The sequence below is a fragment of the Halichondria panicea genome, chromosome 1 (assembly GCF_963675165.1).
Source record: "Halichondria panicea chromosome 1, odHalPani1.1, whole genome shotgun sequence".
NCBI classification, from domain to species: Eukaryota; Metazoa; Porifera; class Demospongiae; order Suberitida; family Halichondriidae; genus Halichondria; species Halichondria panicea.
Window position 1 is genome coordinate 9,914,743 of NC_087377.1, and position 25,818 is coordinate 9,940,560.

The 25,818-nt window shown below is 39.8% G+C and overlaps 3 protein-coding genes and 1 long non-coding RNA gene across 4 annotated transcripts; all 4 read left to right on the forward strand.

The window, feature by feature from the left end:
* Nucleotides 1-2,593: 2,593 nt before the first annotated feature.
* On the forward strand, nucleotides 2,594-3,343 carry LOC135330784 (uncharacterized). The gene is made up of 3 exons (XM_064525730.1): nucleotides 2,594-2,710; nucleotides 2,813-3,148; nucleotides 3,203-3,343. Exons 1-3 carry the CDS (start codon nucleotides 2,611-2,613, stop codon nucleotides 3,277-3,279), a joined length of 513 nt encoding a protein of 170 aa, XP_064381800.1. The 5' UTR covers nucleotides 2,594-2,610; the 3' UTR covers nucleotides 3,280-3,343.
* Nucleotides 3,344-3,553: 210 nt separating this feature from the next.
* Nucleotides 3,554-8,243, forward strand: LOC135342771 (uncharacterized). The gene is made up of 5 exons (XM_064539633.1): nucleotides 3,554-3,565; nucleotides 4,190-4,324; nucleotides 5,767-5,977; nucleotides 6,116-6,216; nucleotides 7,755-8,243. Exons 1-5 carry the CDS (start codon nucleotides 3,554-3,556, stop codon nucleotides 8,016-8,018), a joined length of 723 nt encoding a protein of 240 aa, XP_064395703.1. The 3' UTR covers nucleotides 8,019-8,243.
* A 634-nt stretch (nucleotides 8,244-8,877) lies between these two features.
* LOC135330785 (uncharacterized) lies at nucleotides 8,878-9,433 on the forward strand. The gene is made up of 3 exons (XR_010392870.1): nucleotides 8,878-9,026; nucleotides 9,089-9,150; nucleotides 9,200-9,433. It is a non-coding gene; the product is annotated as an uncharacterized LOC135330785 (long non-coding RNA).
* Nucleotides 9,434-18,625: 9,192 nt separating this feature from the next.
* Nucleotides 18,626-24,591, forward strand: LOC135342781 (chitinase A1-like). The gene is made up of 7 exons (XM_064539645.1): nucleotides 18,626-18,725; nucleotides 18,836-19,027; nucleotides 19,225-19,491; nucleotides 20,755-20,840; nucleotides 21,595-21,805; nucleotides 24,107-24,207; nucleotides 24,538-24,591. The coding sequence occupies exons 1-7, from the start codon at nucleotides 18,626-18,628 to the stop codon at nucleotides 24,589-24,591; spliced, it is 1,011 nt and encodes a 336-aa protein (XP_064395715.1).
* The last annotated feature ends 1,227 nt before the right edge of the window (nucleotides 24,592-25,818 follow it).

Genomic DNA, 25,818 nt, shown 5'->3' on the forward strand with positions numbered 1-25,818 from the left:
TATCCCAACAGTGCTCCTCTTGGCTATACTAACGGACGAGACTTGACAGTTTGAGGTAAGGGTTTAACCGTCTTTGGTTTCTTTTAATATTGTCCTATACTCACAGGACTGGAGTATGACCTGCTCATTCGAGCATTGCTGGGTAGCTCAGAGACATCAAGAGAATCTATGTTTTCTCAAGCAAAATTTAACTGAGTTACGAGTTGGGGCCTAGAATCAGAGAAGTCCAGCAGCCTGCTAAATCTTTTTGAAACGTAATTTGAACACATTCAATCATCCTGAAGTTTCCCTGGGTCACTGTAATTGTGCTGCAGCACAATTGGCAACTCCCCACGCCTTTGTGAAGCAGCTCCCTATGTGCATCTTTTGTGTACTCCCTATATGCATCTTTTGTGTACTCACTCTGTGCATTTTCTGTGTACAAATTTCGATTATTGATATATTAAATATTTTTGCCGACCACAAATATACAATGAAAATTTGACGCATGCGCACACAACTAGTACCAGGCCTAGTTGTTCGCCTAACCGTTATAAAAGCGAAAACTCGGCCTGGGATCGAGGCTAGGCCTGGTACTAGTTGTCTGTGCATGCGTCAACCAATTAGCCCATTTCTGGCTATTAGTGTATTCTCGTTCACTTTTGTGACATTTTTATATTTGTGTACTATCGTGTAAGAAGTCAGTTCCCGTTTTATCATTATTGGAATCGATTGGAATGGCTCTTAGCTGAAGCTTCTGTCTTCTCTGAAGCTTAGAAAACATTATTCTGAAGACTGAACAACAAGGGAAGAGGTATAAAGCTTTGTCAAGCTTATTAAGGTCAGATATTTTTGTGTGCCCTATGCTATCAAGTCTTGTTCATGTTTGGCAAGATCTAGGTAGACTATATATAGTTTAATCATTAATATGGTGGATCAAGTGAAGAGTGTGAGCTAGAGAACTTGGTACTGCCATCATCAGCTTGTTGACAATGGCACTATAACCTGTTTAATACGAGAAATTTAATATGTATATAGATCTACACGTATTTAGAATGTCAACTTCTCTGTACAGAAGCAATGGTTACTATCCAGCTATCCCAACAGTGCTCCTCTTGGCTATACTAACGGACGAGACTGGACAGTTTGAGGTAAGGGTTTAACTGTCTTTGGTTTATTTTAATATTGTCCTATACTCACAGGACTGGAGTATGACCTGCTCGTTCGAGCGTTATACTGGGTATCTCAGAGGCATCAAGAGAATCTACGTTTTCTCAAGCAAAATTTAATTGAGTCACGAGTTGGCTAGAATCAGAGAAGTCCAGCAGCCTGCTAAATCTTTTTGAAACGTAATTTGAAGGCATTCAATCATTCTGAAGTTGCCCTGGGTCACTGTAATCGTGCTGAAGCACAACTGGCAACTGGCCTTTGTGAAGCAGCTCCCTATGTGCATCTTTTGTGTATATACTCACTCTGTGCATTTTCATTTCAAATATTTTTGCCGACCACAAATACGATGAAAGTTTGACGCATGCGCAGACAACTAGAACCAGGCCCAGTTGTTCGCCTAACCGTTATAAAAGCGAAAACTCGGCCTGGGATCGAGGCTACATGGACACAAGCGTTTTGCAACTCCAACTTTGGGGGTTTTATTGTTTAGCCGGTTATTGTCCTTACATAATTACTATGTGACTCTCAGCATATCCCCCTACAGAATAAACGGTAGGATGTGTCTGATGATCGATTTTTTTTGTCTGTTCTTACCATTTATCAGACACTAGCACATTTTCAGCTCTTGAAGACTTAGTAGTTGATATTTATCAATTCTTTTTTGCATACATTCATAGTAACACATGCTTTATCAGATGGTGCAAAAGAAAATTTTTTATCACTGCTTGTTTCCTTAGAATGAGTGTCTGAACATGCATTGTGTCTGAATATAGATACCTTACTCTACATGGAGATCAGTCCTTGAGCACTGAAGTGCTAACCCTCAGCTGTTGACATGAATAATAGTCTAATAAAGAGGAGTATGGTGTTTAGTGTCAATTTTAATAGGGTGACTGTAAAACTTCAATGCTGCAGGGATAATAATTATCGGTAAAGATCATTAATGAAATTAATTAACACTGGGACTTCCACCGGAAATGAATAATTAATTGTGACAGGCTCTGGGAAAACCAGACTATTGGAGCAGAATTTAGTATTGAGCTACAGCTAAATTTATGCCTGCAGTATAAAATCTCAAATAAAATGTTATTGATGTATAAGTATCTACAGTCCTTCTACTACCTCTCTGTAAAATCTGATGCTCTAAATCCAACTCTTTCCATCGAAACGCTTCGTCCAAAGTTTCGCTATTACCTTATTTTTCCTAATTAAGCAATCTTTGAGAGTCGTTTTTCTCGATACTACATTTTACGGCTTCGAGTTTCCAACGCGCATGACTCGGGTATGAAACTAGGTATGTGAACACTAAGCATATCATTGTGTAGGCAATGCTCTGCTCTATTATTTGGTACATTAATCACACATATTTTAGTCTGCTCCAATAGTCTGGTTTTCCCAGAGCCTGTCACAATTTATACACAAGCAATATAAAGTGGATAGTTGCACTTCAGTGAACTGACTATGGAGTTTGGATATTGTAAGGCAGCAGTCAGCAAGACTCTAACCATGATTGCTCTACACGTGGTTCTCCTTTGTGTCTTTGCTGCTGCAGAAGATGAAGGTAACAAAACACAGCTAAATCCACTGAGGGTTAACCCCACTGCACTGAGCAATAAGCTCTGAATGCAAGATAATGCCTGTCTGTTCATTATCTTGCATGCAGCAAACGTGATCAGTTTTCAAGCAGAAAGAGAACTAATACCTGTTGGTCAACCAATGAGCTATACCTGCAAAGTGAAGGGTTGTGCAGTGTGGGAGTTTGGTACTTATTACTTCAACACAGCCTCCAGCGACTTTGCGGGAAATAGAAGCAATGTAATTGATGGAGTGAACATAACTGACTCTACTGACGCCAGTGGCAACGGCAATCATCTCTCCAAATTATTTCTTTCCTCGTCCATTGTCCAAAGTCTGAATGATACAGACATGGCCTGTGGTGCAACAACAAGTCTAACCATAAGACCAATTGGATACGAGCAGTTTAAAGTTAAAGTTTTTAGTAAGTTCTCAGATTTATTGCACATCAGAAACTAATTCATACCCCCCCCCCCAGGTTCTCCCACTTCCCCTGGCAATGTGAGAGTGGTGTCAGAGAGGCAGAAAGAGGTCACTCTGGCGTGGGAACCTTAGTTCCTGCCGTTCAACATCTCGCAGTATCACCTCGGAGCACATTGAAGTGGTTTTACCTGCATGTGGGTGTGTGTGTGTGTGTGTGTGTGTGTGTGTGTGTGTGTGTGCAACATGTACATGTATATAGATGCTTGTTCAGTGCATGATACGATTACTCCAAGCCATATATTCATTCTGGTCATAGCATGCAGTCAGTCAAGTTATTAAGACTTCAAGACCGTGCACAAGTACAATTAAAATGAATATTCTTGCTGCACATAGTTTTGCAAGCATCATGTATTATGACGTAATAACACACGTCACTGAATAATACTGGCTGATCATAGATACTATAAATTACTGTAATTTATAGTATCTATGGCTGATACAGCTCAGTCACAATAATAAGGAATAATTTAAATAAAACAGGAGAAACATATGGCTTGAGCTGCCTTACAGGTTGGCTTACAATAATTATAGACACAAAAAAATAGATGCTATTTTTATCACTTCTAAATGTGTAGTTATAATTATAGCACCTACGATATATACACTGTGACAGTAATTGCTGATGTGTGATGTGTGAAATTATGTGATCTACAGTTACTAAAAAAAACTAGTGACCGCCGTGTGAGCTTGCCCAAGACTTACAAATGAAACATTCGTCTCATTTCACTTGCACTGTACTTTACTTGTCCCTTTTATGATAGTGTTTATAAATAATCTCTGAATGGCGTTTTTTCAATAATGCAATTTCATAGCAACCAACTTCACGATCATAACTTAGTCATAGAATGAGGTACATGTATGTGCATGCAGACTAAGCATAGCATTGCATAGGCATTTCTCTGCTCTATTACTATATGTATAGAGATCTCAACTTTTTTAGATCAAGCCAAGTAGTCCCTTTTCTCAGATTGCATGATCACAGATCGATAATCCTCTCCGTGTGATACCTTCACTCCTCTATATATTCACAGTTCCTAAGGTGGATGCACTGAGTGACAGCATCTCTACCGATATTACAAAGAGTGGTGCTCAAGTTCAAGTCACAGTTTCTTTTGACGTGAGTTTGACATAATTTTACCAGTAACTCCATACTATGCATGTATGAGTGACATGTTTTCCTATAATTATGTATACTGTAATGATCGACCGGTAACTCCCATCTTCATTAGTTTGAGCTATGTGGTACCGGGTGTTGTTGAACTTGACTATAGTTGTTGACACTGAGCTAGTATACAAATGAAGTTTTCACGCGCATAAAAAGGTGAATTCATAGTGTGTTATGTTGTGTTAAACTGCATGCATGCTGTTTTAGTTCTGAAATGCAAGTAAGAGTTTCTATAGCTTCTGTAGTCACATTTTCTGGGTTTTAACTTATGGATTATAATATAAATAATGCTCCGTTCTTGAGTTATGTTTATAATTGCAGCCTTTTCAGAAGAACACGTAGCAAAACTTGTCCATGGAGTGCATGTTGCTACTAAACCCTTTACCTGCCATTGACTTGATTTTGCCTCATAAATGCGTGCCCTGCACTGCGCCCATCAAAAATGTCACAGGCAGTGTACAAAATTACTAAAATCAACCGGGGCCAGCACGTTTCCCTTTGCCTTATACGGCATTTTTAAGGTTTTAGTACCCACCGAGACGTCATTTGGCAAGTAGTTGAGGGTGTTCACCACAGTTTTGGTACCAACCTCATCATGTTCGGATATAGGTGTTGTCCTGCAGTTCCAAGAGTACTTCGAGGCTGTCGAAAACCAAGAATCCTCAGCACATTCCGACCATTATTTGCAAAAAGGGTGGGATTTAATTAGGGTATTGGGTGTGGCTGAGTTGGGTTACTGGGTATAAATGAGGGCCAAAATTAAGGTCAGTGGATGAGAGCTTGAAATTTGGCGAGAATAAAAAAACTCGGCAGGTATACCATATAATAATAATAGCAGGTATATATAATTTTCGTTGGTTCACATTTTCATGAACCACCCATTTATATTTTAAATGTTCGTATAGCTTAAGATAATGACGTTGCGGTAGAATAATTTTAATTTTCGTATAAATAGTCCGCTATACGGCCGTCAGTAATGGTTAAACAGAAAACGTATATAATCATGTAAGTCGGTAAGAGTCTGGCCACTCTAATATAAGTGCCCAACGTACTAGGTTTTTTTATTTTTGTGCGTCACTGGAAAATCAAAACTAATTTTTGTGGTGCTGCAATTAGAAGAAAGACGGTAGATCAATTCTACATGTATATAGACCACTAGGCTCAAACATCAGCACACAAACAAGTTTAACCAGCGCTGCCTTTGATTTTTCCTGGGTCCACCCCTGCATGCATGCATGTACTGTCCACTATAGTGAAGGTCAATTATGCTGCGCATGTCCATTAGCAAAGGTCAACTCTCGGGAATTCCCTGGGCCACCGTACTATTCAGCTCTGTCACATGCATGCAGCTACCATGCATGCATTCTAGCAATGATGTCCTTGCACCCGTACAGCAAGCCGTGTCATGTCCGGCTCACCCGGTAACCAACTACACGGTGACGCTCACCTCAAGCACCTCCACCCCCATCATTCGGACAGTGACCACACCCCCTAAAGACAACGTCTCTATCACAGTGGGGGGTCTGAACGACAACACACTCTACACCTACCAGGTGCACGCTAACAATGCCATTGGAAGTGCAGCCTCAGCAGTGAAAACATTTTGTAAGTGCCTATATATATTTATTACTAAAATGTATAGGAGCTCTTTATATTGCCTAGCTAAAACGTGTTGCGTCCAAATTTGTAAAATATAATAGATCCAGAACTAATTATAATTATACCCCTCCCCCTCCCCCTCAGACACGACTGATGTGCTCAGCGGCACTGCCATGGAGATGAATGAAGGTACACTGTTCCTGCGTTGTGAGTTTGTCCCCGGATCCAACGCACTTGGTTGTCAGGTGAGAGCATAGTAACAGCTGCAGTTCAAAAGAACGGACAGAAGCATGTCGTGCATGTATTGCATTCAGTGCTGCCTAGCTAAACTAGCACTGCTGTAGTTGCCCTGTATATACTACTAGAGACTTAACTTCGTTGTGACCACATATATATATACCGTATGCAGCGGGAAATTTTCGCTATTTGGCTCGAGAAGCCCTCTGTTCGGGCTAAGTGCTCAGCCCTCGAAAAACATGAAATTTTGCTAGCAAAGGAGGTTGGCCACGCGTCATTAATTGTGTGACATTCCTAAGGTCTCTGCTCACGTTACCATAGATACGGAATAGCTGAACATTTTTTTATGGATACTCTTGCTTTGCTAACTTATAACACCCGACTAGCTGTACGTGTCTGTTGTCTGGTTGGACCAAGATTAAAGGGTTTTAGTTTAGCGTGCTATATGTAGCGTGCACTGTATACTGGCTGGCAAGATTCTAGCAAACACTGTATGCACAGTGCATACGATTCCCTCTATTCTGCTACTGCATGGTAACTCGCCAGAATAGAGGGAATCACTGGGGATCGGGTTGGTTAATGTATACTCAAAGTAGCCAGAGAGATACATAAATGTTGCCTTCAGTCTCCAATGACCGTGCAACACCAGCTAGAAGTTTACATAGAAACTTATTGTCAATAAAGCTGTGCCAGCTCAGCAAAAACGTGGTGCACGTGATCGTGTCCAACCTCCTTGGAGATATAGTATAGGCAAGCAAAATGATTCGATGTCTAAACTGTGGCTTACTGTAGACACAGCTATATAATTATACAGTCTATAGATATGTTGCCTGTTTCCATTCGCATTCAAAAAGTTGAAAGTGAAACGGTTATGACTTTCAAAATGCATTCGACAGTATAATTATATTTTCAATTCATACTACAGTATAATTATAGCAACCGTTCTATAGAAGGAGCTAATTGAATTTATCAGTGCTGTTTAAAGCACCTAACTGCATGATATTGTGCAACTCACCTTCAGTTGGTGGCACACACATGATTGTCTCAGGCTCAGTGCTCCAGACTCCAGCATTAGTGCACGTGATGGTGTTGTGTGCAGTCAGTGAGATATAGTATAGGCAAGCAAAATAATTCAATCTCTAAACTGTGGCTTAAATCTATATCTTTCGTAGCTAAATAGGCTTCTCTATATGCCACGCGACGCCCAACTACGCAGATAAGTTAATTACGGCGTCTCTAATACTAGGTGTGGCTTTTGGTAAACCATATTTCAGCGCTTTGCACCGTCTTTCATTTATAATAGCACCCCTTTCTCCAAACCTGGCAACGCCCTAACAATTTGTCCACTTTCTGTTGTGGGGATCACTATTCACTATAGTATAATAGTTATGATCTCTTATCCTATATATAGCTGTTATATATACCATTTCTGGGAAATACATTTTTCATCATGTTGAGGCCTCTATTCCTATGAAATTCTGCCAATACTTTAATTACATGTCTGTTTTTTTTCTATAGCATCTGACCTTTATCTACTCCACTACAGATTAAACTGGAGACCCTCACTCGCCTTGGTAACCTCACTCATTCCCTCTATCGTAGCCAACCAGATGCGGACTCTGTGGACACTGTCATCAACATCACTAACCTCTCCTGTTACGACAAGATGCTCGTGTTTGATATAGAGTCCGACAACACCACCGGTAACCTAGGCATGCCGGGAGAGTTCCATGTCAGTGGCAACAAGCCGTGTATCGCTCCTTTAAACACAGAAGGTAACGGTAAGAAAATAAAAATTGGTCCAATATAGAGCTGACTTAAACTATGTAACATGTACCTAACATCATTCATTTTGTATGGTGAAATTAATCTTTAAGTATTACAAGGACATATAATTATGAGGGTGTACACGCATGTACCGTAATTACGACTCCTCCATAATTTATCCGTACTCAGTTTTATCCTCATCTTATATTGTAAGGCAGTTTCCCAATACTCATGCAGCAGACTGAACTATAATTATAGCTATATTTAATAGTGGTTATTTTCGGAAGTCAGACAATTTTTAATGAGTGATCAGTTTGTGGAATATATTTTCGTTGCTGCATGCACTGTACGTAACGGTAGTCAATGATCGCTTCATTTGTGGGTAAAATATTTGTATTCAGGGATTGGATTCAACCACAAAAACTATGAAGCCCCTCAAAAATTATTGTAACGCTTCAACTTCCGTACTATAAAGAAAAATCGACCTGAGAAGGTTGTATCTGACCGTTTAGCTATGTTTGTTCAACAATTTTTGTGGAGGATTGCTAACCCTCGAAAACAGCGAAAATTAAGCGCCTTTGGTATACTATTATAATTACTAAACGGTTGGATGCAACGTCATTGACAGACCGTATATATAGCGTGAAATTTATTCCACAAAATGTCTTTAGAGGCACTCCACGAAAGTTAAGTGAGCTTTTTGTGCCGTATATATGTTCTGTGTATAAACTGTCCACTGTTGTGGTCACGGGTCACTTGTATAATTATAGTGCCTTGCAATCCAGCAGCAATGGTTCTGCATTCCTTGTATCATGCATAACTACATACTTTCATTAAAAAGTGGTTTTTATCCAATATACGTACCAGATTCTCCAGATTCTACTATTGCGGCTATTTGGTGTTAGTGTGTCTTATTGGTATCGTCTTGATTGCCTTACTCTTACTGAGGAAAAAGCTATCTAGTGAAGAACAAATAGCTGCTCCAATTTACGAGGAAGTAGGTCTTTCAGGAAATGACATTCAACTCGAGTCCAATGATGCATATGGAAAGGTATACATGTCCACTCATTACGATGTTAACATGCATGTTTTCACAACACCGCATGCATGCAGGCTGTTAGATGCTCCAAGGGTATTCAACTACAATCTAACCAGGCTTATGAACTAGCTATATAGTGAGTTATTTTACGTACCTGTATAGATCTGATAATTATTGTTACTCAGGCTCAATTACAAGCTCATCAAAGGATATGGATTTTAACCAGACGTAGAAAGTCATAATATAGAACTGTTGTAGTAGCTCGAGATACTAGTTGATTCATACTATAATAACTGAACTCATTGTAGAATCAATTGCAATGATCAATGCCATGCATGCATACAGTATTTGATATAAATATGGCACTGCATGCAGATAATGCCAGTATATGAGCACGCAGCACTGCATGTGGTTTACAGTTCAGTAGAGCTCAAAGGAAACTGTCTGGCTTTCATGCAACAAAGTAGCCACCTTATCAAGAGCATGCGCAATGAGCTATGGCAGGCTATCTAGTGTATAAGAAGTCGAACTACAATACCAAAACTGTGCACAAAGTAACATGACTCGCACGTGATGAAGTAGTAATCTTCTATAGTAAATGTTAATCGTGGGGGTGTGTTAATTGAACAATGACATCTGATTTTAGCTATGTAGTCGTTTGCGTTCAACATTCAGAGCTGCTCACTGCACACTGATAGAAGACAATCTCTTCACAAAAATTATCTGAATGGAGACAATAGTCGGGTTGATCCTCCTCTTCACTTGTACTGTTTTACTCACTGTTAACAAATTCTGTGCGTTACGTAATGTATGCGCAAGCTTGCGCAAATGTCATGAGCAACTCGCAATTGACAGGATGTCACATTACTTTGTGCATAGTGTTTGTTTAGAAGTATCAGTAGTTCAACACTCCTCTATACTCTTTCTAATAAGGTCTCAAAAAATACAATTCACTTTTTTTGTAAATTCTGAGCACCACTCTGCTTCAATTTCTATAAACTCCCCTGCTGTTGTGCAGCAGATTTTTCCAGCTTCTTGCCAGGAGGATAATTAGTGGTCTGTGGCCTAGTTTACCATAATTTCTGTTTCATTGGTTGTAGTAACTCGCAAATAATGTTCAGCTTATAAACAATGAATCATGACATACACTCACTCAGAGAGGTACTCAAATACAAAACAGCACGTACTTTACTGGTGTATAGATGAACCAGGAACACAGTCGCTTTATAGGACAATGATATTAAACTTATTATGTATCTATAGCTCATGCTCCTATAATTGTCTACTGAGCATGCATGCACAGTGTTGTGATCTTGTATCCTGAACACATGAGTGAACCTAAAGAATAGTTAACTGTAGCTTTACTTATGCTCTCGTAATCCTAGGCATGACGCTATAATACGGTTTTAGCAATGTTTCTTTATTCAGTATCACTCATTTTCAGAAGGTTTTCCAGAGACGCCGAGACATGTCCATGCATGCACTATATCCATACCACATCACATTATACCAGCAATGAGCTGTGCATTTGCAGGCAATTCGTTGCTTACAATCATTGTACGAATTGCCTGAAAGTTAGTATAGTGTAGGTATAGTCTTCTATACGTGTATAAAAAATCACGAAAAAATTTTACTGGCCGTTTTTTGCTTTCAATCTTTCTCGTTTGTACGAGTACCTATGTCAAAGACAGAAATTGTTCTCGTCAAAGTCAGAAAATTGATCCCTATTATCCCACCATTATTCTCAATACTCGGGAGCTATAGTACCTAAGATAAAATCTGCCAAAGCCTACATAGGTGCATGCTTACTATATATATGTAAAGATCAGAAAATAATCAGAAGTCAAAGAGTGTTGTTGAACTGGCGAGTGTCAATCATACTTTGTTTTAATAACCTGTGATGCATAGTCCCTCTGCTCTGGTATGATCGACAGATGAACCAACTAGAACCTCGGCCAGAAGCTATAGTGCTCGCAATGCATTAGAGAAATAAAGTATTGAGGTGATACTATACGGTAACTGTATTATATGAATGTAAATTAGAGGTACAGTAGAACCTCCATTATCCGGCCCTCCATTATCCGGAACCTCCATTATCCGGCTTGGCAGTTTTCTTTTTATCAGATTAAATAATTCAGAAAATGGGTGTGTCCCTCAAATGCGTATGCGCGTAGCAGCTGTTACCATGGAGACATGCCTGCTTATCTTTTGTGCTTGCGCAGATAACCATGTGGCACTGCTGTTTATCAATAAAGTGGGTGGATCAAGGCGTGGTTTATCTATTCGATTATCCGGCATATCCGGCCTGCTTCTGGAACCAAGGTGTCCGGATAATCGAGGTTCTACTGTAATGATAATTATGACTGAGGCAGATTGATACAAAATAGTACATGCAGTCTTGTACCATGATGTGCTCTAACACTAAGGAATACATTGAAACTCTCAGGATACTCATCCCATGTACTCTCCAGGGGTGTACCATGCAGGGGGTACATGGCTGTAGTGTCAGTCTGAAGCCTATCTTTTAAGGACCCTCTCTTTTAAAGAAATTTACTGTGACAAAAATTGTGGAAAAGTACAAAAATGTGCGGGTGAAGTTGTAAATGTGGTTTGTCAAGTACAAGCACATCACACAAAATGTACACAGTGCCAATGCACCGCAGGGATCAAAGAGTGTTTATTACTTACTACAGAGGTGGATCCAGGAAAAATTGAAGGGGGGCTCCAAACTAACGAGTACACAGTGCAAGTAGTGAAAATCGTGTGCAGCGCAAATTTTTTGTGGTGATGCCCACTTCTGGTCACACGTTGTGCAGTAAGACTAGGAAAATCCCATTCTCAGCCATTATAGTGTTGTTCCCGGCCTGTTGATTGTGCATGTTTAACATGTAAACACGTTAGTTTGCGTATGACACTTGTATAATTATGAATACGTATGACGGTTCTTGTATGTATATAGTTAAATGAACAACATCATTATTGTAAGTGACAATATCAAAAAACAAGCATTGAAATTAAACGATCTAATCAAGTTCTTCTCACATGACCATAATTATATACTTAGGCCTGGTTGGATTGCATGGGAGGGCGGTCCACCTGAATGTAATACCAAGGATTGAAAAATGCAGACTTATTCGTATACTAGTAAGCTAGCCACTTGTTCATAAGCCTGATTACAATCCAGTTAAATGTCTCGTGTTAAAATCACTTTAATCGTATTGTTAATAATTATTATGGGTTATCATTTATTTAACGGGGACATTTTTCTCACCTGTCCATAAGCGCTATTCGACTCTAGTTGAATGTCTGTTGCAATAGTGGTAATTTCATCGTACAATGGGCTAGCCGTGGCTTTCTGGTTCTCACTAGTTTCCATTGAGAGATTTTGCCTCTTTCTCCTGACAATCAATGCCACAACCTGACGAGTACAGTAAAACACACCAGCACACCACCAATACTACCCACAGTCACACCAACTATAGGCCCAATTATGGAAACAGCTACAGATGGAGCTGCATAAAGGAATGACACAGCTATATAATTATACAACCTATAGATCTGTTGCCTGTTTCCATTCACATTTAAAAAATTGAAAGTATAAAAAAGTATACGATTTTAACTTTTAAAATGCATTCGACAATAACTTAACATTTTACACTTCACACCGTCAAGTAAATTGGAGGAAAGTTCTCCCAAATGAATGGATCCCTCGTTGCCATCAATTATTACTGTTTTATCAAATGCCTTCATTTGATGTACGTGCGAATATATACTACAATGTGCCAGTTGATCATCCTCCTCCTCTGTCACAAATTACTGCAATATAACTGACCACAACTATTTATAAATTGGACATTGATAATCATGAGCATTATATTCATGGCTAACAGCTATTAATACGTGTCTAATTATAATTATGATGCATGTTATTGCTGCACTTGGTCGAATTTCAATAGAAATGTACAACAAAAAATGACATGAGCGGTGAACAATGCATGATTGTTTATAGTCGTGCGAGTGTTAAATTAATGCAGTCATTGGAAATCGATCAACACAAAATTAGGTTAGGCGACAACATGCAGTACTTAATGTATACTTCAACATTAATTTGATGGCCATACACCTTTCGTTGTTATGTTAGCAAAAAAACCCTGGGCCCATACGGTATATACCATGCAGTCACTGACATATTTGACCCACTTGAATGTTACAACAGTAATGTCATTCCTTATGAGGGCATTGTACACAGCTTCCTTCACTACGTATCCAAAGGAACCGTCTACAACGCAATTGCATTTGGAGTCACAGGATTGTCAGGTTCAACATGTACTTCTATATATACGTACAGGGACACCTTCGTCAATAAGTACACTTGTTTTTCAGAGTACGTTAAATTAATTAAAGCGATTAGTTAGGGACGTACCCAAGGCGACAGAGGACACTAATACTGCAATCTGATTGTTAAAGGTAGTGTTCTATCCAACATAGAAAATCATGTAGATCTACTTACTTAGATAATCACTTAGAAAATCATGTAGCAAAGATTAGATAAGTCTGATTGGCTAGAGACTCATGGTTGCTATGATCTAGACCAGAGGAGGTACGACAGGCGCGGTGCAGCTCAAGCAATTAGCCTCTGATTGAACAATAATTATCCGCCCACGCACAGCCCACGTCGTATGTTTTTGTTGAGAGTAATCAGAGGCTAATTTTACTTGAGCTGCACGGTGCCTGTCGGACCTCCTCTGTATCTAGACACTGTTTAGGAAGTTTGGAATTCCACATGATTTAGAAGCCCTCAGGGCTAGTAGAACCCTCACTACGTTCGGGATACTACAACCAGCCCTTTGGGCTACAGTGTCTAACTATTTATAGACATTCCTTTTTTTGTTAGCGTAATCCCTATTTGGAACTCCCTTCCCTAAATGTTATCAGACAGTAGTCCATTTGTACGGTGGCCCTGAGCGTTACTAGCTATTAGTTCACCTTAACTACTTGATAGTTCACCTACCTTAGCTACTTGATAGTTCGCCTACCTTAGCTACTTGATAGTTGACCTACCTTCGCTGCTTGATAGTTTACCTACCTTAGCTACTTCGCAGTTGACCTTTGAACTGTATGTTAATTCTATTTAATGCTGCTGTAGCCATACTGTACATAGCGACTAGAGATCAATATAATGAGAGCTACATATGCACGTATACAGGTACTGAGGATTATCCAACAGCAATACAAGACTAGAGTATCGCACCAGAACCATTGTATAGTACAGAATTTAGGAGATATAAACGTGAACAACTTGAACTGCATGTATTGTATTAGTCTGGGGCCAGACCTTTTCTCAGAGGGGGAGGGGGAAGAGAAGAGAAAGGTCTCTTAATCCTAGCTCTATTTGATTTTGTCCCAAGCTATTAGACTAGCTAGTATTGTGAATAACATGTAACTTCCAAATGAATCAAGTGTGGTACTCTCCTCTTGCATTGCTGTTACCCATAGGGTAGAACTAACCGGCTGCAGATAATCCTCAGTACCTGTATATATAACTCATTTATATTGAGTCGCATGGCTACAGCAGCAACATACAGTTCAAAGGTCAACTTCGAAGTAGCTAAGGTAGGTGAACTATCAAGTATAGCTAAGGTTGTTGAACTATCAAGTAAGTAGCTAAGGTAGGCGAACTATCAAGTTGAACTATCAAGTAGCTAAGGTAGGAAAACTATCAAGTAGCTAAGGTAGGTGAAAACTATCAAGTAGCTAAGGTGAACTACTAGTAGCGCTCAGGGCCACCGTACATTTGCTTTCAAATTATCCTTGTCATAACATAATTTTTCAGCTTCTTGTATCAAGCACATTTAACCTTTTTTTGTTGCTGTTGGGGATTGACTTCATTATTAGCTTCATTTATAGGTATCTTGTCAGTCCTGTATGCTTCCTTTTGCATCGAACATTCATAAAGAAAAAACTAAGCTGCTTAGTAGACTATTGTAGTGCCGTGTACATAAATGGCTTGCTTCTTTGTCTTTCAAAATAATCTATGTCCAGAAGGACTATCTCTTAGTGTACAACTCATGCAGTCCTACATGTAGCCTCGGTCCCAGGCCGATTTTTTTTTAATAGAACAAAGTTGAAAAATAGGCGACCTAGCGTTCAATTGGAGACGGATCGGCCTGGGGTCGAGGCTATCCAATATCAACATTGACAAGTTGCTCCTTTGTTGTTGTACGATTTGACCGGTAAAGGGATATAGTATCTAGTGTCAGAAGAAAATTCAGACATTGTGTCTGTTTGTCATGAATCATCATACGGAGAGCATTATAACACAGCATAATTATACTGACCATGTTCAATTGATAATCAATGGGGGGGGACCCATAGCAGCTTAAGTTAAAATTTCTCTGAACTTCCTCTTTTCAACCAATGAACATAATTATCTCAGATGTTTGCAAGTACATTTCAGTGTTCGTAGCTAAATATGATGTTAAATATGTTGACACCACTGCATGTACATCACACACACCCTCTGCAGGGTCAGAATCTAAACCCCCATATTTTTTGGCTACACATGCACCCCCTATTACATGCAAGTGCATCACAGTAGATCTAGTTTAATACATATGTTATAGTTGTGACACATGCACGAGTGCCACATGGGATATATTATTGGCTCAGTAGTGACTTAGGCCCGAGGGCCGCAGGCCTCGAGGGAAGGGGGGAAGGATCACCCCTACCCCAATAATGATTATAATTATATATGACTGCTATAATTATAAGTAAAATTGCTATGGTGACTAGTGATTATCTTTGTATGGACCTGTTCCTTTTTGAATCTTATACAAGCTGTTAATTCCTTTTTGATAAGATTCAAAAAGGAACAGGTCCATACAAAGAATCAACAGGCCGGGAACAACACTACTATAGTATAGTGTTGTTCCCGGCCTGTTGACGATTTAACCATGCATACATAAAACAAACTATAACTGTGTTTGCATGATAATGCAAACATCATCCTAAGCTCACAACAGACAATGTGACTATCAAAACAAGCATTGAAATGCAAACAATCAAGTTTTTCTCACTTGACCATAATTATATTCATAAGCTTGGTTGGATTGCATGGGAGGGCGGATCACCTGAATGTAATTCCATACTTATATTCGTATATTTGTATTATATAAGTTATACTTGTTCATAATATAAGCCTGATTAGAATCCAGTTGAATATCTCGTGTTAAAGTCATACTGGCAATCTTAATCATGTATGGGGTTATGGGATTCTTCATTTGATTAGGGGTCTCACCTGTCCATAAGCGCTATTCGACTCTAGTTGAATGTCTGTTCCAATAGTAGTAATTTCATCGTACAATGAGCTAGCCGGTGCTTTCTGGTTCTCACTAGTTTCCGTTGAGAGCTTTAGTCTCTTTCTCCTGACAATCAACACCACAATCAGATTCTCATGATGAGTTTTTATATCACGACGACCCCTTACGAAATCATGCCTCGAGGCTACGTGACCGTGTAATAAAATAATATAACACGGAGGGGACTGTATGACTCTTATTTACACCCTGCATGCATGTAGTAACATTGACAACGTGATATAAACAACCTAGTCTGTTGCCTGTTCCCATTCGCATATAAAAAGTTAAAAGTGTAAAAAAATTACACGATTTTAACTTAAAAATAATATACTCGACAGTATAATTATATTTTCAATTCATACTACAATAGCAACCGTGCAGTTGAAAGCACCTATATTTTACAACTCACCGTAAGGTAGCACACACACGATTGTCTCAGGCTCAGTGCTCCAGGCCAGACTCCAGCATTAGTGCAAGTGATGGTGTTGGGTACAGTCAGTAAGAGTCCATTGTAACACTGGTAAGTCAGCACTGTTCCCTCCAACACTGTCTCGTTCAACATCTCATAGCCAACTATAGTTTCGTTGGAAGGCTCCTTGAGTAAAGAGCAGTTTACTGTATTGGAACAAAAAGTACACTTAGTCTAGTACTGTTCAGATTACAGTACAGATTCTGAATCAAAAACATGCAAAGAAGAGAAAAATGGTTACCTGGCCTCTCCCTGCACACCAAGCTCCCAGGATTCTCCACCCACTCTCCCCTACAACCCACATCAGTGCATGTGCTGGTCCTCACATCAGGGGGGAACAGTCTTTCGTCACAGCAATAGGTGACCTGTGAACCTAATGAGAAGGGTGGTGTCCCACCACTGATGTCCACACTACCTCTGGGTGGTACAGCAGGAGAACCACAAGTTACTGGGGGATCTAAGTATATCCAATAGAAGCTGTCCACATAATTATAGTCAGCATGTACCTGTAACTGGATCGACTGCTGCAGTCAAATGTCCCAAGGTCAGGAGACCACCCAATACTGCTGCACATGTTGAAGTCTTCACTTCATTCTCTCCACTACAAGTATAAAGGTGAGTATGGATCCACTAATGGTGACAGGTATTGGTGATGATCACACCAGCAGCAGTAGACGGTGTGGGGCACTCAACTGCAAGGAGGACAAGGTATACACGTTTGTTAAAACCATGCATAAATTTAAATGGCATATACTTAGATCCACAATTGGACGTTTTTTCTCATTCCAGCACAATTGTCAGCTCTGATGGTCACATTGTAAGGATTGTTATAGGAGACAATGACTTGTGCCGAGGTGGTATCCACGGTGACTGGTGAGCCGGAGAGGGGTGGTGATGAAATTGTAAGGACATAGCTGACAGGCACACCACTAGTAGAGGAGGAGTCTCATCCAGAGTGATATTAGAGGAGCTATGAGTGGAGAACACTCTTGTGTTCAGTGGAGGGGAGGGTGGATCTGTGTAAATCAATTGTTCAACATTGTCATTTATTGAACAAAGAACTCACCAGCCACAGTGACATTGTGAGCTCTCTCCCACACACAACACCATCCTCTACAATGGAGGCCTCAGACAGTGAAGTGAGAGTGGCAGTGAGCATTCCTCTACTGGAGTCAGTGAGAACACCACGGAATGCTGGAGTACCTTGTGTACTATCAGTGTTGCTGGTACTTAAAGCAATCCTGAACACTTGGCCTTGTGGTGGAGTGATGTCCCACAGTACAACGCTACCAGTAGAGTGCAGGTGAAGGTGGAAATGTCATTAGGACAGGCCACAGTGGGATTGGGTGTTAGTGTGGCTGCAAAATGTCTTTAATAATTAGTGACCCATAACTATTGCACTTAAACTAAATTAACCATCATTCTATAATTAATTATTAAAGCTAGCAAGATCTATAGTTCACCTACCTTCTACTTGCCATAAAGATACTAACAATACTAGTGTGACAGTAAACATATCTGATCTCTGCCCTGAGTGGTAATCATGCCAGTAACTGTGTATAGATCATCAAATTTGATTAAACACTGAGATCCGCCCTGTTGCAAAAATTTAATGTGGGTGTAGATCTAGACTTTCACCGGAAACAAATAAAGTTTTAATTATGGAGTTTAAATGCCCAGCGACTCACACTGTACAAGTTCTGCAAAAGTGGTATGATAAAGTTGGTTTTGTATCTAGTTTAGTTATATATATATATCCTCCAAGTTACTTTAGTGAACTGACTATGGAGTTTGGATATTGTAAGCCTAAAGCAGCAGTCAGCAATACTCTAACCATTCTTGCTCTGGTTCTCTTTTGTGTCTTTGCTGCTGCAAAAGATGAAGGTAAAAAGCACAACTATATCCACTTGCACTGCACTGAGCAATAAGCTAACTGTGAATGCAAAATAATATATTTTCACTGCCTATCATTCTGTTCATTATCTTGCATGCAGCAAATGTGCTCAGTTTTCAAGCAGAGAGAGACCTAATACCTGTTGGTCGACCTATGAGCTATAGCTGCAAAGTGAAGGGACGTGCAGTGTGGGAGTTTGGTACTTATTACTTCAACACAGCCTCCAGCGACTTTGTGGGAAATAGAAGCAATATCATTGAAGGAGTGAACATAACTGACTTTACTGATGCAAGTGGCAATCATCTTTCCAAATTATTTCTTTCTTCATCCATTGTCCAAAGTCTGAATGACACAGATATGGCCTGTGGTGCAACAATAAGTCGGAATATAAAACCAACTGAAAACGAGAAGATTAGAGTTAAAGTTTTTAGTAAGTTCTCAAGTTTATTGCACAGCAAAAAACAACAACTTCATCTCCCCCTTCCACAGGTTCCCCTACTTCCCCTGGAAATCTGAGAGTGGTGTCAGAGAGGCAGAAAGAGGTCACTCTGATGTGGGAACCTTCGTTCTTGGCATTCAACATCTCCCCTCAGTACAAAGTGTATGTGGATGGTGTCATCAAAGCTACGACGGAACAAAATTATTTTGTGTTCTCAAAACTGGAGCACTCGTGTGATTCTCATCAGATACGAGTGGAAGCGTACAATGAAGTCGGCAGTAACACCTCTGAGCACATCGAAGTGGTCTTACCTGCAGGTGTGTGTGTATATGGGATGCCGTTTGTGTCAAGAACACCATGTGAAAACTGCATGTTCAATGTGCATAAAAATCCACGACTATACTGTATCGGTCTCCTGATTTACTAAATCCGGCTCACGCTATACTAAACTGGTCTCATGCCTTAGTAAATCGAAGGTTCCACAACGTGAGACCGCTTTAGGAAATCAGGAGACCGGTTTAGTAAAGTGTGAGCCCGCTTTAGTAAAGGTGATAAGGCCACTCCAAGCCATACATTCTGGTCATAGTACTTTAGTCAAGAGGATAGAGGATGCGGATGGGAGGGTTATTAGACTTAACCATTTTAGAAAAAATGTTGTGCGATCTTACATGCAAGCATCATGTGATGTAATAACAAACACTTAATAGTACCAAGGGCGTATGAAGAGAAGAGGGCATGCATGCAACTACAATCTATCATTATATTACAAATGGGCAGGGGCTTATGTCTAAAAATAGTAAAGAATGCATTGCACGTGCACTTTATACTAGCCTTCTTTTACTCTTTCCCTAGTGGGCGATTGGCTAAATCATGGCTAAATATAGCATATCCTGCTGACTCATCAATAATATGACGCATACACAGTATACACATTGTAAGTTGCATGCCCTCTTCTCTTCATACGCCCTTGATAGTACGTACTGATTCAGTTCAGTCACAATAAAATTCATGAGAAATAAACAGGATGACCAGAAACTATTAAATACACATAATTTATTTAGAAGTCATAAAAATGAGCTTTTGTTGGTTAATCTACTGACTGCTAGCTCAGTGGAAAGTATTCAGTTAGATTTAGATTCTATTGTGTAAGCCAGCTTATAAGACAGCCTTAAACTTAGGGCTACTCCAAGCCACCCATGCACACTGTGACAGTCCATATAAATTATGTGATATGTGCATATAATTATAAAGACAACACAAAATAATAGTGCGTACTGATATAAACTTGTGAGCCTGCCCATAGAACGTATAACGCTTTCATACACTGAATTAATCATTAAGCTATACACTCAGGAAACAGAATTGGCGATATTCCGTGCGTTCCGTGAAATAATGTGGCCATTTCTGACGGAAGGAATACTTTTAAGGACACCTATAATTTTATTATCCTGTCAAAAAATTGTCTCGTTTTACTTGCATGGTGCTTTACTTATCCCTTTGTGTTAGTGATTAGTCTCATTGCATAATATCCTCTCCATGGTGACGACCTTTGTGATACCTTCACTCCTCTATATGCACAGTTCCTGAGGTGGGTGCACTGAGTGACAGCATCTCTACCGATATTACAAAGAGTGGTGCTCAAGTTCAATTCACAGTGTCCTTTAACGTGAGTTTGATTAATAATTTTGTCAGTGACTCCATACTAAACATTTTATGCATGCGTGAGTGGCATGGTCTATGTTGTGCTTTGGAGGAATAATGTGGGAATAATATCCAATTTGAAAATTTTTTCTTCAACAAAGAGGCCAGAGAGGTATGCTAAAGGATGTAATTATTGCTTGATACAGCTAGTAAGACTTACATTTTTAAAATTAGGTTGAGGGTGTGCCCAGAAAGACTGTCAACAAGCAAGGCAGTCCTTCAAAGCGACCTGCTGAAGTGTCATACCGGCAAAACTTTTGGCTAATAATATAGCTTTAACGCTCATTGTGGTCAGATATCTATACTACTGTTGTAAATACAGTGCATGCCTGGGTAATAATTATCAATATCAGCCAGATATATATATCTGGATAATACCCAGGGTGCAGACTGAAGCACCACCCACCACCCTATTAGCTTGCATTGCTTTTTAACAAACTGAAGTGCATTAATGCGTGGCGAATCACAATGCAGAATGCAATTTATGTTATTGATCCTGAATTTGATCCTTGAAATTACTACACAATCACCATAAGTATAATTATTATGTCATGCATGCCCTGTGTGTACTGCTAATACAACTCGAGCCCATGCATGCAGTTGTATTAGCTGCATGTACATCCCTCTTGCATGAGTAATAACCTATACTTATAGTGTAGCCCGTGTACAGCTATCAAAAACATGCAACTCCAAAAATGATGTCTTTTGCACCCATACAGCAAGCCGTGTCATGTCCCGCTCACCCGGTAACCAACTACACGGTGACGCTCACCTCAAGTATGTCTACCCCTATCACTCGGACAGTGGCCATACCCCCTGAAGACAGCGTCTCTATCACAGTGGGGGGTCTGAATGACAACACACTCTACACTTACCAGGTGCACGCAAACAATGTCATTGGAAGTGCCTCCACAGCAATGAAAACATTCTGTAAGTGCACATAATATATTTACTAGGTATTATATTATGCATTCACAATAAAAGCTTTGCGCAGAGTTATATTTAAGGGAGAAAGAAGAAGAGTAGAGTGAGATCTGAATATATATGGATGTGGTCTCTCCAGAACTCTCTGATTTCTCTTTCTAAGAGCAACAAGACGCTTGGTCCTATCTTAGGTGTTGTTGTTGGTTTTGTCCATGGGAGACTTTTTATATATAGCTACGGCCTAGCTAGCTATAGCATATAGTCACCGCTCAGTTCAGTCTAGCTTATATTTTATTACAATGCCAATAGTAGATCAGTTTGGAGGTCAGGGGGTATACTCTCATTGTCCCCACTTTAACACTGATAAATATTATTGTTTGCAGCAACGTAGAATAGAACACATATACACAGAGCACAGTACAGAACCTTATATTATATACAAAGCTAAACTATAGATGTTACCAACTAAATACAGTTCTAACTCTAGCTAGATTGTTATAGGTCAATACAGATACATTACAGCTACTTCTAGATAGTTCCAGTGGATACTACACTACTGTTGCATGTAACACGTACAGTACATTCCTGGGTATACTGTATACGAGTAGAAAAGTTTGAGGTGTTTTTAATTTCGGGTTTTTCGTGGGTGGCTGCAGAAGATTTTAAAACCCATGGAAGGCTTCGTATGTGCATGCGAGATAAGTGCCACACCCTAACTCCACGATATTTACTACCCGCGAAATTTTCTAAATATTGAATTGCACGAAATTTTACACCCATACGGTATTGGTATAATACTCATGCAGGATATGTTGCTTTTTACCTAAAGCACCACCCACCTCCGTATAGATTGCATTGCTTTTATAAGAAACTTTATTGTGGTTGTTTGCAGTACGCATTTCTGAGGATGCATGTATTCGTAGCGAATTACATGCAGTCATGTAGAATCTTGCAACCTGATTGGTTCATTACATAATGACCCTTGAGATTATTAATAACATAATTATAATGAATCTCATTAACCGGGCAACCAGTTAGACGCATAGAGGCTCAAATGTCATTGATGCTACTTGGAAACCAGTATGACGCAGGACTATTATGCAATCAGTAATAAATAGGTTATTATATGCCTCGGTTGCGCCATGCGCAGCGGTATAGTGTGTGTGTAGAGTGCTACAGCTGCTCAGATATAGATGAAGTGAAAGTAAGAGTTTCTATATAGGCTTCTGGACTCAGTGCAATTTGTGGAATTGCAAGATAATGCTTTGCATGTTCTTGAGTTATGGCTAGTTTTGTCTGAGTGAGAAAAAGCTGCAAAGCCATGCACACTGTTTCTCATTTTAAATAGCTAATTATGGACTTTGAACTTTCGGCAGCCTTTTTAGCAACAACCAAAGTCGATCATTTCCCAATGCAGTATAATACCGTTTTTTATAGTAGCTTCATTGCTATAAAGATTTGGCGCCTCCACCAAAGAATCAGCACCCGCGATGCTTTTATTACTTATGCAAGAGGGATGTACAGCTAATATACAACTCGAGAGTTTTATTAGCAGTACAGCACAAGGGCATGAGTAAAAACCTTTATTGCTCATTGTGTCAAGACATCAAAGGCATTTGCACTAGTTGTAAATACAGTATCACCCAGGATGTAGTCAATATAAATGGATGATGATATTGATGAGCCTCGATATCTGAACACCTGGTATCCCCACCTCATCAGAAACCACGTGGACCCTTAATGCGTAGATGTTTGCTATGAATATCATTATGTGGCAAATCTTTCATCCGGATAATGGAGAAATCAGATGATCGGGGTTCGAATAATCAAGGCTCAACTGTACCCACCATGTAAACTAAATCACAACCCTTCACCTATAGTTAGCTTAAGAAACTAGAGTGCATTGATGCCTGGCGAATCCTAATGCAGCTGTCCATAGACTGTAGTCCATAAGGTAATGATCCTTGAAATTATTACACAATCAACAATAAGTAGGTTATTACGTCATACCCTCGTGCTGCACTGCTAATATAACTCGAGCCCGAGCGACATAGCCCCTCAGGCTCGAGTTGTATTAGCTGTTTATCCCTCTTGCATGAATAATAACCTATACTAACATATATACGTATTCACTGCATGACCCACAAAAGAAACCCTTTTGCTATGAGAGACAGTTTTCTTTAGCCCTGTGAGATTTATAGAAAATAGTGCTGAACTGTAAATGTAAAGAAAGGTTTTCTGAATCTGTCAAAATTGCCATGTACATTTTATTTATCACTACCCCCGGGCCGGGGCCCCTGCCACCAGATACTACTGATGTGCGCCGTGCCACTGCCATAGAGATGAATAATGACACACTGTTTCTGCACTGTGAGTTTTTGCTGGGGTCAAACGCACTTGGCTGTCAGGTGAGAGCACAAAACAATAGCTCAAATGAAATGTGCATTGCATAACTTGTATAATAATAGCTACCCTCGGTTGTACTATCATCTCATTGTGCGTTAAAAATGGATCTCAACTGCTTAGTTTATTCTTTAGCTCTAATTCTGGAGTCCTAAACGCTCGTTTGAGCACTTACTTTTTAGTGTATATAGAACACATGTAGTTAGTTGAAAGCTTAATACAGACACTATCGTTCTGAAGGAACTGTGCGCTCTATCTAGGGTAAGTTAATTAGCTTTTACATATAATAAAAAAGCTAGAAAGCTATGTTTTGTAACAAATCTCACCTTAATTAGCTGAACAAATGGCTCCTTCTGAACGATAGTGTCTGCACTAACCTTGGAACTTGACACTAAAAAGTAAGTGCTCAAACAAGCGTTTAGGACTCCGGAATTAGAGCTAAAGAATAAAGAAGTTGACATTCATTTTTATGGCACAATTGATAGTAAATTGTTTGGGCGGAGCTTCGTATTACTGCAATATTTGATCCAGAAGAGGGAGGACACGATTAATCTGAATGTTTCATCTTTTCTTTCTTTATAACTCCACACAGATCCTTTAGCTTTGGCCACATGGGTAGGCAGGGGCGGATCTAGCAAGTAGCAGAGAGTGCTCAAGCACCCCCATGACCTTGGACAAAATTCTTTGTGTCTCACTCATTGGCTGTGGAAGTTACTCTCAGACTTGGCTGATTAGCTGTAGACTTATCTATTAATTAGTTTAAAGCTATAATCGACTATATATAGCTGCACTGCAGTGCAGACTAGACTTGACAAGTAAATACGGAGTGCAAGAGAACGTACCTCTGCAATGCAAACCACACCTCATAAAAAATTATTATACTGTCACATTGATACCGCACCCACCGGAAATGACGTCAAAAGGGCGTAACACTCAATTTTCGCGCGTTGCCGCGCGGGATGCTCCTTACCTATTTTGCTCAGCACCTACCTACCACTTTTTCTAGATCCGCCACTGGTAGGCGTGTTCAATAACGGGTTATGAAGAAAAAAGATGAAACGTTCTGAGAATTTAATTAAAAGGTCATAATTAAGTGCATATAAGGTTAATCGTGTCCTCCCTCCTCTGGAACCAGCTATGTACATAATTTAACAACAGTGACCAGTGTGGCTGCATGGGGTTTATGAGTCATGGCAGTATAGTTGATTGTTTTGCTAAATTATAATTGGCAAAACTCTTCCCTTTTTACAGAGCCTCTGTATATTCACATCAGGGCTGCATCCAGGATTTTGGATTGGGGGGGGGGGGGGGCGAATTGGGCAATTTAAAAATGTAGGAGGGACAAAGTCATCAGAATTATAGCAGTACAAATGAATCTACCAGATCCTGGGGGGGGGGGGCGAAACTGTGCCCAGGGGGGCGAATTACCCCCCTTGCCCCCTCAATGCAGCCATGCACATGGGCCAATTTCCAAACTATATATACAACACAGAGTCTCATGCATGACTATAATTATAGCTACAATAATTGTGTGCTATAATGAATTGTGCTGGGATAATTGGCTTCTATATAATTATACACCTGCATGTATATCTTGATGGTTCTCTACCTTTAAT